The 14,631-nt window shown below is 44.1% G+C and overlaps 1 protein-coding gene across 1 annotated transcript in view; it reads right to left on the bottom strand.

Moving 5' to 3' along the window:
- Positions 1-747: 747 nt before the first annotated feature.
- LOC120995057 (omega-hydroxyceramide transacylase-like) overlaps positions 748-14,631 on the bottom strand; it is a 95,590-nt gene continuing 81,706 nt past the window's right edge. Inside the window, exons 4-5 of the mRNA XM_040424030.1 lie at positions 7,713-7,922; positions 748-1,179 (exon numbers count right to left, since the gene is read on the bottom strand). Coding sequence (XP_040279964.1) covers positions 1,012-1,179; positions 7,713-7,922 — 378 coding nt within the window. The 3' untranslated portion in view covers positions 748-1,011. The remainder of the gene's footprint in view (positions 1,180-7,712; positions 7,923-14,631) is intronic.

Genomic DNA, 14,631 nt, shown 5'->3' with positions numbered 1-14,631 from the left:
CCCCTATCCAGAGGAAAAGGAGGGGAGGTGGTGGGGGAGGAGCCAGGGCAGTTAGTGGGATGAGCCAAAGGTGGGTAGTGGCCGGAGCTGGGGGGACAATTCAGACTCTTGCTATGGGGCCCATTGATTTCTATGTACGCCCCTGCTTGTAATGTAGCAAGTTAGGGATAGTTAGATAACATATACTAACCTCCCATTGTGCTGTGAAGGCCACATTCCTGAGTATTATCTCAGAGACATGCATACTGCAGACTGGACATTCTCAGTGAGGAGGTATAAACTTTTGTGCACAAAGACAAGTAACTGGAACTCCGCTGAGGACATCATCCAAGTAGGATGTTGTAGGCCACTCTTGTATCACCATGGGATGTTGGCAATGGGCTACAACGTGGTGACAAGAGTTTCCCCCCATATTTTATTGTGCAAGTGTTCTTAATCATCTTTTATTCTGTATGCGATTTGTAAATTTAATAACATTTAGTAATTATTTTTATCATTTAGCCTGCTTAAGCCTATTTATTCTTAAATAGTCAAATTTAAGTTAAAAACAAAGCACCTTAACCTACCTCTCCCAAAATATTTGTTCATAAGGGTCCTTCATTTACAAGACTATAGGTAGGGGGTGCGTTTGTTTAATGTACACAAACCCACTACTGAGGGTGTTACAGAGTACAGAGACAGCCATTTTGTCCCATTCGTCCTGTAGCCATGTACTGTATTTAATAAATTACTCAGGCAAGATTTGAGGATTCAAAATAGTTTATAGGTTTTAAAGAAACATCAGTGCTGTCACCATTACCATAGTACCAGTCTTATAATACAGTGAGTGACCAGTAGATAACTGTAGAACAGATTCTCAGTATATGGAGCAAATAGAACATAAATTATGTACAACAGTTTGTGTCAGTATTGCATATTCATGGCTTGCACACAAGATACCTGTTGCACTGCTCAGCATCCTGCTGTATGCAAAAGGTTTGGATTTTTGAGTGAAAGTTAAGGATTTAGAGATCAATAAACCATTTTCCAATTATCATTTTGGTCTTCTTTTAGAACATGTACGCTTCGTGAATCCTTTATGTGGTTGTATATACAAGGCGTGGATTGATCGATTTTGCCAATGGAAATTAGATAGAGAAATGCATCTTTATAACCTTGGAAGTAAAAACTCTTCAGTACCTGTGGGTGCAAATAAAAATGTATAACAGTATGAATGGTCTTCGTTAAAAATGCTAATTACATAAACCCACTGCATGTGTACACATCTGCATACATGGTGTAAGTACCTACCATCATATTACTTCATGCAAATGTTTTATCATAGTTAAAATTAATAAAAAAAAAAAAAAAAAAAAAAAAGTGAGTTCAAGAAGATCAGTGACCAAAACACCAAAGTAGAAAAAAAAAAAAAGAAAATGACAGAAGTGTCATCTGAAATATATCCATTTTTACACCATGCCAGACCTGGAGTACCTGCTGCATCACTGGTCGAATTGTTTTACAGCAAAATTACCACATGGCCACATTTTCCCGGGGATTATATCTTATTTGTGTGCAAAAAAACTATGAAAAACCTTGCAAGTAACAAGTCTATGAATTAAGTCTGCTTATTTGAGGGGAAAGCCCAGCATAGGCTACTTTCACACTTGCCTTCGGGGTTCCGCTTGTGAGCTCCGTTTGAAGGGTCTCACAAGCGGCCCCGAACGGATCCGTACTGCCCCAATGCATTCTGAGTGGATGCAGATCCGCTCAGAATGCCTCAGTCTGGCAGCGTTTAGCCTCCGCTCTGCTCAGCAGGCGGACACCCGAAAGCTGCTGGCAGCGTTCGGGTGTCCGCCTGGCCGTGCGGAGCCAAACGGATCCGTCCAGACTTACAATGTAAGTCAATGGGGACGGATCCGTTTGAAGTTGACACAATATGGTGCAATTTTCAAACGGATCCGTCCCCCATTGACTTTCAATGTAAAGTCTGGACGGATCCGTCTGACTAACTTCCACACTTAAATTTTTTTGTGAAATATAATGCAGACGGATCCGTTCTGAACGGATACCATCGTTTGCATTATAGGAGCGGATCCGTCTGTGCAGACACCAGACAGATCCGCTCCGAACGCAAGTGTGAAAGTAGCCATAGAATGACCAGATGTAGTCCTGCCATGTAACAGTGGTAAGCAGAAAAAGCTTATCTGTAGGCACTACCTCTCAACCTTTAAATGGATGAGCTACAGAAAGCACCCAGATTGAGTGGGACTTCAGCCAGTTATGGACGAGAAAAAAAAAAAAAAAAAAAAAAAAAAAATTATATATATATATATATATATATATATATATATATATATATATATATATACACATATATATATAAACATATACACACACATATATATACATATACACATATACAATTTTATCTCATATATATTAAAATGAGTTTGTCTGTCTAGACGTTCTTTATGCAGGACCAAACGACTGGACCGATCTTTACCAAATTTGGCACACAGGTACATCAGGTGTCCGGGAAGGTTTTAGACCAGATCAGCTCTCTAGGACGTACCATTCTGGAGATATTCCCAAAAAATTACCCAGATTACCCAATACAAGCCTTTCTTTTCAAATCTCAACTGCCATAAACAAAGTTTTACTCCAGGTTTCCATACCAACCCAGCCATTTTTCTTTACTGCTTAAAGGGGCGGGCACAGCGTAGGTCACTGTTATTAAAGGGGCGGGCGCTATGAAGGTTATTGTTAAAGGGGCAGCCACTGTGGAGGTCAATGTTAAAGGGGCAGGCACTGTGGAGGTCGATGTTAAAGGGGCAGGCACTGTGGAGGTCAATGTTAAAGGGGCGGGTGCTGTAGAAGTCACTGTTATGGTGGAAACTGTCGATATCTTTTACAACACAAAGAAACTTTAAATTAAATAGATGAAATATACCCGTGCGAAGCCGGGTCCTTCTGCTAGTATGTATGCGTATATGCATATATGCTAATTATATTATAATATAATATATATATATATATATATATATATATACACAGTATATTTATTTTTATTTTTTTTATTTTTTATTAGTTTGTCTGTCTGTCTAGACGTTCTTTATGCACGACCAAACGACTGGACCGATCTTCACACCGGTACATCAGGTGTCCGGGAAGGTTTTAGACCGGGTATCAGCTCTCTAGGACGTACCGTTCCTGAGATATTCCCAAAAGATGCCCCCCCAAATACAAGCCTGCAAGTCATTCTCTTCAAATCCCAACCGCTATAAAACAGTTTTACTCCAGGTTTCCATAACAACCCAGCCATTTTTCTTTACTGCTTAAAGGGGCGGGCTATGTGGAGGTCACTTTTAAAGGGGCAGTCACTGAAAGGGGTGGGCATTGTGGAGGTCAATTTTAAAGTGGCAGGCACAGTGGAGGTCATTGTTAAAGGGGCGGGTACTGTTATGGGGAAAACGGTCGATATCTTTTTACGACAAACGGAAACATTAAATTAAATAGATGAAATATACCCGTGCAAAGCGATATAGATATAGATACAGATACACACACAAATGAAACACGATGGCGGCACCGGACAGATGAAGAAAACGGGTGCTAGGTCCAAGGGTATAGCTGCTTACCCAATATCATAGACCGGAAACCGGACAGCACTCCAGATAAAAAAATTGTGATTTATTTACCCATGTGGTGTAGGCCTACACCACATGGGTGAATAAACCACTATTTTTTTTATCTGGAGTGCTGTCCGGTTTCCTGTCATAGGTTATGTAGAATATATTTATATACATATACACAGTCAGGTCCATAAATATTGGGACATCGACAATTCAATTTTTTTTGGCTCTATACACCACCACAATGGATTTGAAATTAAACAAACAAGATGTGCTTTAACTGCAGACTGTCAGCTTTAATTTGAGAGTATTTACATCCAAATCAGGTGAACGGTGTAGGAATTACAACAGTTAGCATGTGTGCCTCCCACTTATTAAGGGACCAAAAGTAATAGGACAATTGGCTTCTCAGCTGTTCCATGGCCAGGTGTGTGTTATTCCAATTACAATGAGCAGATAAAAAAGGTCCAGAGTTCATTTCAAGTGTGCGATTTGCATTTGGAATCTGTTGCTGTCAACTCTCAAGATGAGATCCAAAGAGCTGTCACCATCATTAGGCTGAAAAAAAAACAACAAACCCATCAGAGAGATAGCAAAAACATTAGGCATGGCCAAAACAACTGTTTGGAACATTCTTAAAAAGAAGGAACGCAGCGGTGAGCTCAGCAACACCAAAAGACACGGAAGACCACAGAAAACAACTGTGGTGGATGACCGAAGAATTCTTTCCCTGGTGAAGAAAACACCCTTCACAACAGTTGGCCAGATCAAGAACACTCTCCAGGAGGTAGGTGTAGGTGTTTCAAAGTCAACAATCAAGAGAAGACTTCACCAGAGAGTGAATACAGAGGGTTCACCACAAGATGTAAACCATTGGTGAGCCTCAAAAACAGGAAGGCCAGATTAGAGTTTGCCAAATGACATCTAAAAAAGCCTTCACAGTTCTGGAACAACATCCTATGGACAGATGAGACCAAGATCAACTTGTACCAGAGTGATGGGAAGAGAAGAGTATGGAGAAGGAAAGGAACTGCTCATAATCCTAAGCATACCACCTCATCAGTGAAGCATGGTGGTGGTAGTGTCATGGCGTGGGCATGTATGGCTGCCAATGGAACTGGTTCTCTTGTATTTATTGATGATTTGACTGCTGACAAAAGCAGCAGGATGAATTCTGAAGTATTTCGGGCAATATTATCTGCTCATATTCAGCCAAATGCTTCAGAAATCATGGGACGGCGCTTCACAGTGCAGATGGACAATGACCCAAAGCATAATGCAAAAGCAACGAAGAGTTTTTTTTTTTAAGGGAAAGAAGTGGAATGTTATGCAATGGTCAAGTCAATCACCTGACCTGAATCCGATTGCGCATGCATTTCACTTGCTGAAGACAAATCTGAAGGGAAAAATCCCCCAAGAACAAGCAGGAACAGAAGACAGCTGCAGTGGAGGCCTGGCAGAGCATCACCAGGGATGAAACCCAGCGTCTGGTGATGTCTATGCGTTCCAGACTCCAGGCTGTAATTGACTGCAAAGGATTTGCAACCAAGTATTAAAAAGTGAAAGTTTGATTTATGATTATTATTATGTCCCATTACTTTTGGTCCCTTAACAAGTGGAAGGCACATATGCAAACTGTTTTAATTCCTACACCATTCACCTGATTTTTCACCACATTTTCCATTCAGTTTTGTCATCAGCAAGTGAAATGCATGTTCAATCGGATTCAGGTCAGGCGATTGACTTGGCCATTGCATAACAATCCACTTCTTTCCCTTAAAAAACTTTGGTTGCTTTTGCAGTATGCTTTGGGTCATTGTCCATCTGCACTGTGAAGCGCCATCCAATGAGTTCTGAAGCATTTGGCTGAATATGAGCAGATAATATTGCCCGAAACACTTCAGAATTCATCCTGCTGCTTTTGTCAGCAGTCAAATCATCAATAAATACAAGAGAACCAGTTCCATTGGCAGCCATACATACCCACGCCATGACACTACCACCACCATGCTTCACTGATGAGGTGATATGCTTAGGATTATGAGCAGTTCCTTTCCTTCTCCATACTCTTCTATTCCCATCACTCTGGTACAAGTTGATCTTGGTCTTATCTGTCCATAGGATGTTGTTCCAGAACTGTGAAGGCTTTTTTAGATGTCGTTTGGCAAACTCTATTCTGGTTTTCCTGTTTTTGAGGCTCACCAATGGTTTACATCTTGTGGTGAACCCTCTGTATTCACTCTGGTGAAGTCTTCTCTTGATTGTTGACTTTGACACACATACACCTACCTCCTGGAGAGTGTTCTTGATCTGGCCAACTGTTGTGAAGGGTGTTTTCTTCACCAGGGAAATAATTCTTCGGTCATCCACCACAGTTGTTTTCCGTGGTCCTCCGGGTCTTTTGGTGTTGCTGAGCTCACCGATGCGTTCCTTCTTTTTAAGGATGTTCCAAACAGTTGTTTTGGCCACTCCTAATGTTTTTGCTATCTCTCTGATGGGTTTGTTGTGTTTTTATTTCCGCCTAATGATGGCTTGCTTCACTGATAGTGACAGCTCTTTGGATCTCATCTTGAGAGTTGACAGCAACAGATTCCAAATGCAAATAGCACAATGGAAATGAACTTTGGACCTTTTATCTGCTCATTGTAATTGGGATGAGGGAATAACACACCTGACATGGAACAGCTGAGAAGCCAATTGTCCCATTACTTTTGGTTCCTTAACAAGTGGGAGGCACATATGCAAACAGTTGTAATTCCTACACCGTTCACCTGATTTAGATGTAAATACCCTCAAATTAAAGCTGACAGTCTGCAGTTAAAAGCACATAGTTTGTTTAATTTCAAATCCATTGTGGTGGTGTATAGAGCCAAAAATGTTAGAATTGTGTCGATGTCCCAATATTTATGGACCTGACTGTATACCCGTGCGAAGCCAGGTCCTTCTCCTTTTAGCAGGATGACCCCGCTTTGCACAGATTTATTTAGATTATTTCATTTAATGTTTGAGGTAAAAAAAATAATAAAAAAAAAATAATGTGTCCCCCATAACATTGACCTCTACAGTAACCCTTTCTTAAGTGACCTCCACAGCACCTCAACTTGTTAACTGTAACCTTCACAGCCGCCTGCACCCATAACAGTGTTCTCCACAGCAGCCCGTCCCCTTAACACTTACCCTCCACAGCAGCCTGCTGCCTTAACAGTGACCCACCCCCTTAAGTCACCTCACAATGACCCGCCCACTTGAAAGCAACCTCTACCCCTTTAACATTGACCTTCACAGCAGCCCGCCCCATTAACAGTGACACCTCTCTTCCCCCCCCCCCCCCCCAACAGTGGCCCGCAGCCTTAACAGACCTGCACAGTCCCCCTCCCCTTTAAACAGAGAGGCAAGGGTAGTCACATCAAATATAGTTTCAGCTTTCTCTCGTTCAGTCACTTTACTTTTTCATCAATTAACAAAATGCAAAACACAGTATTATGTAGTTTGCACAGTACTGTAGGCAGGTTGCTGAATCTCATTAAATAGACTAGTCCTGTATGGAGACCTGTTTATTTCCCATGGAGCATTGCCAAGAAGCAAAGAACCATCTGGCTAACCTTTTTTCCTTTGTCAAATCCCAAGGCTTATTGGAAAGTTGGATCTTGACTCCTTGCCAGTGCCACCTATTGGAAGTGGCCCCCTAGAAGATACTTTCTTGGGAGATACCCCTTTGCACATTACTGTATATATATTCTGCTTAGTCAGTACCGCATACAGTACGTCTACATACTCACATCTTCCAAAAGATGTGAATATTCAGTTGAATGCGGTATCGTCATGATATTTTAATAAGAAATAAAGCAAACTGGATTTTACTCGCTGGATCCTGCTCGTTTCTGTTGGATACATGTTAGAGTCTGGACTGATTTGGGATCCGTAGCTGAATTGGATTGCAACTCTCCCACCTGCAAAAGCTGGACTTTTCTACATGCATGTCAGATTTGAGCTACAGTATCTATTGTCTCATTGTCCTGACTACAATATTGCTGGGTACTTTCAAACCCATATCAATTGTGGAGTCAATGCTTTAAAAGATTATATAAAAATACTTACAGTTGTTGTTGGTGGGAATAAAGTTTGGACCACTCTACACATGTTCTGGATCGAGTACAAGAAGCTGGTATTGAAAATATTAACGCATAGATGGCCGACAGGACAATCTCTGGGGCAGATGTCAATCTCCCCTGTGAACGGGGATATCGTTATCATAGACTTTCCATCGAAGAATGGGTGGAAGTTTGTAATCCCACCGTCAACATATCTCTGGTAAGGAGAAAAAACAAATGGGATAAATAAAATTATTCATTCGTGTAAGATATTACTGTCAGAGGCATAACTTGAGAAAAGTCTCTTGGCTCCAATGCAAAATGTGTAACTGGACCTCCCCCACCTACAATGTAGACACCAGGACATGGGTTTGACAACCCTACCTCACCTATAGCTACACCAGTTTTACGTTTATCACATATTATACCATAAGTGACTATGCTGTTGGGTGCTTTTCACACTTCAGAGTTCTGACCCATGACTCCAGATTAGTTGCACTGCCTCTCGTCAGTGGCTCATGCTGCGGCCTCTGATTTAGGCCTCTTGCACATATTTTCATTTAGTTGTTTTTTTTTGCGGACCGTATACGGAACCATTTCAATGCATTCCGTTTCCGTATTTCCGTTCCGCAAAATAGAACATGTCCCATTATGGTCTGCATTACGGACAAGGCTAGTACTGTTCTATTATGGGACAGCTGTTCTGTTCTGCAAAAAATGGAATGCACACGGATGTCAACCATATTTTTTTGTGGACCACAAAATACATACGGTCGTGTGCAAGAGGCCTTATACTAGATCCCTGCGTGTCCGACAGACTGGCTGCTAAGTACGGTATAAACAATCTGTACAGGACGTTAAAGCATTTAGTGTGGATTTCTCTTATAGAAAAATACACCCCAGTCTATCAAGACCAGCATCTCCTATGCCAGAGTTGATGGGTCCTGCACTGCTGGAGCAGGCAATTTAATTGAAATGTTATGTTATAAATTAAAGGCTTCCTCCAGCAGTCAATACGCAAGACTGAAATTTTAATCATTAATTTATGCCAGTTTCTGGCATAATGGTAAATGTATCACAGTGGAATTTATAGGGTTACGAAAAGTGAGATAGATATAGATATAGATATATATATATATATATATATATATATTCAGAAAAATGAGCGGCACTCCAAGAATAAAAGCAGTAAACCCTTTATTCACACCAGTGGTGCAACGTTTCGGCTCTGGTCACGAGCCTTTCTCAAGCAAAGATACAACTCAAATGACAGTGATTATATAGGGGATACAAGTCACGTGGTCACAACCCAGTGGGTGTGTTCAATAATTCATAAAAATACATAACAATCATTAATAGTGAATATACATCGTGCCGTTGGTACAGAAAAATTATACTGATCATCATTATAAGCAGTGACAAGTATTGAATACAAGACAATATATGGATGAGGTACATAAACATGATCGGATAATGTGCCAACATATGGTGTATACATCATAAATAAGTATATGGGGGAGGAGCAACAAAGTAGTATCGCAGAACATATGCAGTGTACTCAAGTTGTGCGTAGTAGGTGTTTCTGGGTGTAGTAGTGCAATATACACTAACCTGGTACAGCTGACTCTCTGCAAGGGCAGGTATAGGTAGGAATAGTTCGTGACGCCAGTGCCAAGTAACGGTGGCACGCCGTTTGCGGATGCAGGAATAATTTGAGGAAACGTGGTGTTAAAACAGAACTCCAACTTTAGTAGTTTGCAGGCAGAGACAATATTGGAAACGCAGTTCCTCAGCATACAGTCGATTTTGCAATTCGGTCGATGCAGGCAATTCAGTACAGCAGGGTAATTACAGAGTGTTAAACACAGGATTTGCAGCAAAGGAGCTTGCACTCTAACTCTGTCTGATCCTGGAATGTAGCAATTCTTCACCAAGGCCCATTAACCCAAGTCTGGCTTTATATCCTTGATTATGGCTTAAATAAGTACCTCCTCTGTTTCTCTCAGTACCTCTGGCTTCTCTGATCTTTGCCTCAGTCTCTCCCAGCTTCCTCAGGCTCTAGAAACTTCTGAGCTCTGGTCTAGGCTGCTTCTGCACTCCACACTAGATCAGGTTACACTGCCTTGCACTTCCCTGTCTGAGCCTTATATAAACTAGGGCTCCCTAGCTCCCTCTATGGACTAGAAGTTGTAATTACACCCCTAGCAGGCCTGTGCATGCACGTTTCAATGACAGGGAAATACACACATTACATTACATTTTATAAAACTGACATACAACAACTCCCCAATATTAAGGAGGGACGACAGCACACCAAGTGACCTTTGGTAGTAACGGGTATTACAACTCCCGTATACTACATACCCCACTGCTTTAAGCTGAGTACGCCCTCGTACTCCATCATGGGTCGCCCAACTGGAATCTCTACCTGAAATAGAAAAAGAGACATGCAGGCATACATATATGCAATTCAACTGCATTTACATCAGGTCCAATTGGCAAAGGTGCAGGGCAGTGACAAGGGGCGTCGTTCTCTTCTCTCAGGATAATGAATGGAACGGGGGCGCTGACCTGGCACAGCGTAACATTAGAACCAGGATAGTCCATGACAATGAATAAGTCCATGATAAAACAGTAGAAAACGGTATAAAAGTTCTTGGAGGCTCAAATAACAAACATGAGTCCGTACCCAGGTTATTTCTTATTAAATCACAGAGGCTCTCATGCGGTGGAGTCCATCTCTGGGCACAATACTTTTAAAAGAGTAAGAATCTCAGAGGCTCAGGTACCTTTTGAGTCTGTCTCCGGGCACGGTTCCTTAGTATGAAGTTGCACAATAACGGACAGCAAGAAAAGTGCTGTAAAACCCCTGATCAACCTGAAAAGGGGGTGAAGGGTAAAAGGTGCAACAAAGGAACAGGCACAACTTGGTGTGGGGTAACAAAAGCAGGCAGGAGGTCCTGGAAACAAACGTGGCCTTGCTGACTTTCTGATTTCAGTGGTCAACACCTACCACTGAGCCGTGGACAAACTGGCAGCTGCAACAAAGGGCCAGCAACATAGGACTCCTGTCCTGGAAGGGTTAACATTAACTTCTTAGGAAATAAATCAAAGGCCTAGCAGGCTGATTACAGTGGCACATCATATCCACTTGGCTCCGCTGGCAAGTACCGTCTGTAGTATTCTTCTACAGGAGGATGGGCCCACATAACAGTGTCAGGGGGCAGCTGTAGGGTAAAGGGGCCCCTAATAGGTATTGGCCCCATAGGCCTAGGGGTGAACCCTCTGGTGGACCGTGCCGGCCCTGGCATGATCACTGCAGGGTGTGACGTGCTTGGCACCGCCGCAGCAAGCGGTCCGGTGCTCTGGGTGCAGCAATTCACGGCAATCGCGGGTCCGGTCTGGGGCACTGACGGAGCGGTGACAACAGAAGGTGGTCGGCGGGTGGTGACAGGCACCCTTACCTCATCCTTCTTCGGCGGCGTCTGGATCCTGGCGGTGTAGGTCTTACGCAGCTCCCGCAACTTCTCCTCCAGCCGGACGATCTGCTCACCGATACTCTCTGTGTCGGAATCGCTGTTCTCTGCTGGCGCCGCCGGCGCAGGTACAGTCACCGATGACGCAGACTCGGCCTCTTCAGGTTCTGGACTTGCATCTGGTCTCCGTCCCATCCGGATGTTCTGGAAGGTAGCACTCAGTCCTTTCAACTGCTCCAGCTCAGATATTGTCTTCTCCCGACGAGGCAGCTCGGGGGAAGGATAGGGGCTCACCCATTTCTCCAACACGGTTGGCTGCCAGAAGACGTTCGGCCCGATGAAGGAGCTCCGCTCCTGAAAGGCGTGATGGGCCGGCTCTGGAGAGCGTTCCGGTTCTCGCTCGCAGCCAGAGTGGTCTTCTTCTTCTGCCTCCCAATCCTCAGGTCCTCGCTTCGGACGGGTCACAGCAGTCGCATAGGGGCCTCGCAGGCCCTCGGCAGGGGTGTACTCCACTTCCTCTCCCTCGCGGAGGCTGTGCTGGTACGAAGGGAGGTAGTCTCTCTTGACAGACCTTCGATTGACATAGAGGTCTCTGCCAGTAAGATAGTCCTGAATAAACCCGTAGCCACGGGATTTGTCAAACGACAGCACCACTCCCTTTCTCCTTTCCAGGCGGGGTTGGGTGTGCGTATGTCTTTCATGTATGGTCTTAGTTAGCTCCTCATACACGATCTTTGGCTGGGTATTTCGCTTGATAGCGGCCTCCCGAATCTCCGCCATCAGGGAAGACCATTTAAACGATGGCTGAAAAAAGTCCCTCCATGAGCCATAGTAGGGCTCGGGTTCTTTCTCCCTGGTGCGGCAGGCAGGTTGCTCCGGTCCCGGAGCGTAGGCCGGTGGAGCCTCCTCTGGCTCTACACCGGTGTCAGTCATCATGTCAATTACAGGTGCGGACGCTGCAGCAACACTCTGTTCACAATCCAACATGCTCGATCCTACTGAGGAGAGCGATAGGGTCGCGTCAATTAGAGTAGCCAGCTCCTCCCATTGCACTGGGGAGCCGCCCCCCAGGTATTCCAGTATATGGAGGGCGGTGTCCATGCTGGCAGACATGCAAATGTCCAGATAAGCCGTGGCGCCTGCCCTTGACCTTCTTCCCGCTTTTTCCTCAGAAAGGCGCCAACTTTTCCCGCCTTTTCGGGATGAAGGTGACGCAGCAGTAAATTCAGCAAGCTCGGCGGCCATCTTTAGGTACAAACGCTGTCTATTCACTGACAGCAAGCAGGAATGTTTAAAGTCTATAAATCCACACTCCAATGCGGCGATTTTCTTCCTCTATATAGCGCAACACTGCACAGCGCTTTTTGGAAGTTTTTGGAACACTTTGGGTACGATTTTCAGTCCACAAAGTTCACTTTAAATAAACAGGAAAATTGTCACTTTGGTCACAGGGCACTTGTATAAGGCACAAAGTTCACGCTTCTTGCACTATAAAGCGTGCGAATCCTGTTCGTGACGCCAAAAGAGAGGTGCAGTGTACTCAAGTTGTGCGTAGTAGGTGTTTCTGGGTGTAGTAGTGCAATATAAACTAACCTGGTACAGCTGACTCTCTGCAAGGGCAGGTATAGGTAGGAATAGTTCGTGACGCCAGTGCCAAGTAACGGTGGCACGCCGTTTGCGGATGCAGGAATAATTTGAGGAAACGTGGTGTTAAAACAGAACTCCAACTTTAGTAGTTTGCAGGCAGAGACAATATTGGAAACGCAGTTCCTCAGCATACAGTCGATTTTGCAATTCGGTCGATGCAGGCAATTCAGTAAAGCAGGGTAATTACAGAGTGTTAAACACAGGATTTGCAGCAAAGGAGCTTGCACTCTAACTCTGTCTGATCCTGGAATGTAGCAATTCTTCACCAAGGCCCATTAACCTAAGTCTGGCTTTATATCCTTGATTATGGCTTAAATAAGTACCTCCTCTGTTTCTCTCAGTACCTCTGGCTTCTCTGATCTTTGCCTCAGTCTCTCCCAGCTTCCTCAGGCTCTAGAAACTTCTGAGCTCTGGTCTAGGCTGCTTCTGCACTCCACACTAGATCAGGTTACACTGCCTTGCACTTCCCTGTCTGAGCCTTATATAAACTAGGGCTCCCTAGCTCCCTCTATGGACTAGAAGTTGTAATTACACCCCTAGCAGGCCTGTGCATGCACGTTTCAATGACAGGGAAATACACACATTACATTACATTTTATAAAACTGACATACAACAACTCCCCAATATTAAGGAGGGACGACAGCACACCAAGTGACCTTTGGTAGTAACGGGTATTACAACTCCCGTATACTACACATACCTACTGAGCGAGGAGGCTCAGTCAGCGCCGTGAAGTCGGCGTTGTGGATGTCTTACTGCGCAGGCGTGGCAGCACACCAATCGCGAGTACTCAGCAAGCCTGGAATACTGCACGTCATCGCAGCGGGCCGGCTTCAATACGTCACTACAGACGTCCTCCCAGAAGAACACAGTGTATAATCCTGTGCGCATGCTCAGTAGAGAATCGAGCTAAACGCGCCATCTTAGTTACTGGAAGACTGCCCCTGAACCACCACTCTGCATATCGCACCCCACCACAAACAAAAGCGTACTGAGATCCAGTTTTTAGATACACGAGTAGTGTTCAACGAGGGTGTGTTGCATACTGAGCTGTACACAAAACCCACTTACACCAACACGTTTTTGTGTTACAACAGCTCACACCCTCGGAGAATGATCCGGTCGCTACCCTTCTCCCAATTTCTTCGTGTCAAACGTGTTGTCTCTGATGAGAGCAAACTGGATGCGACTCTGAATTCCATGGCTGTTAAGTTCCGCGACAGGGGTTATCCTAAACCACTGCTGAACGAACACATGGACAGAGTGCGTATGTTTGATAGGACTGAGCTACTGACAAAACGGGACACTGTCCAGCAAAAGGCCAGGATTCCGTTTGTTTCAGTATATACTGAACTCAGTCCTTCAATCAACAGGATACTGAACAAACACTGGGGACTGTTGGGTACATGCTTCAAAGATATCCCTGAGTTCTCACGTCCACCATTGGCATCATATCGTCGATCACGGAATCTGCGTGACCAGTTGGTCAAGGCCGATATTGGCTCCAGGGTATCTTTGAAGCAAACCAAATTGACTCAGTCTGGCTTAGGCTGCTTTCCCTGCTTAAACTGCGTTAATTGCAGATACATTCGTAAGGGAAGGTATTTTGTACACCCCAACACCGGTGTGTCCTATGCTATTTCATTTCACCTGACTTGTGATTCTAATCATGTCATCTATGTGTTGTCTTGCCCATGTAATTTGCTTTATGTGGGTGAGGCAACAACTGAATTAAAGACCCGCCTCAATAATCACCGCCTCAGTATACGCAAAAGACGGCTAGATTTGCCGGTAGCGAAACA

Source organism: Bufo bufo, chromosome 3 (assembly GCF_905171765.1).
Source record: "Bufo bufo chromosome 3, aBufBuf1.1, whole genome shotgun sequence".
NCBI lineage: Eukaryota > Metazoa > Chordata > Amphibia > Anura > Bufonidae > Bufo > Bufo bufo.
The sequence above is the reverse complement of the archived record's forward strand: the minus strand, read 5'-3'. Positions and strand labels throughout refer to the sequence as shown.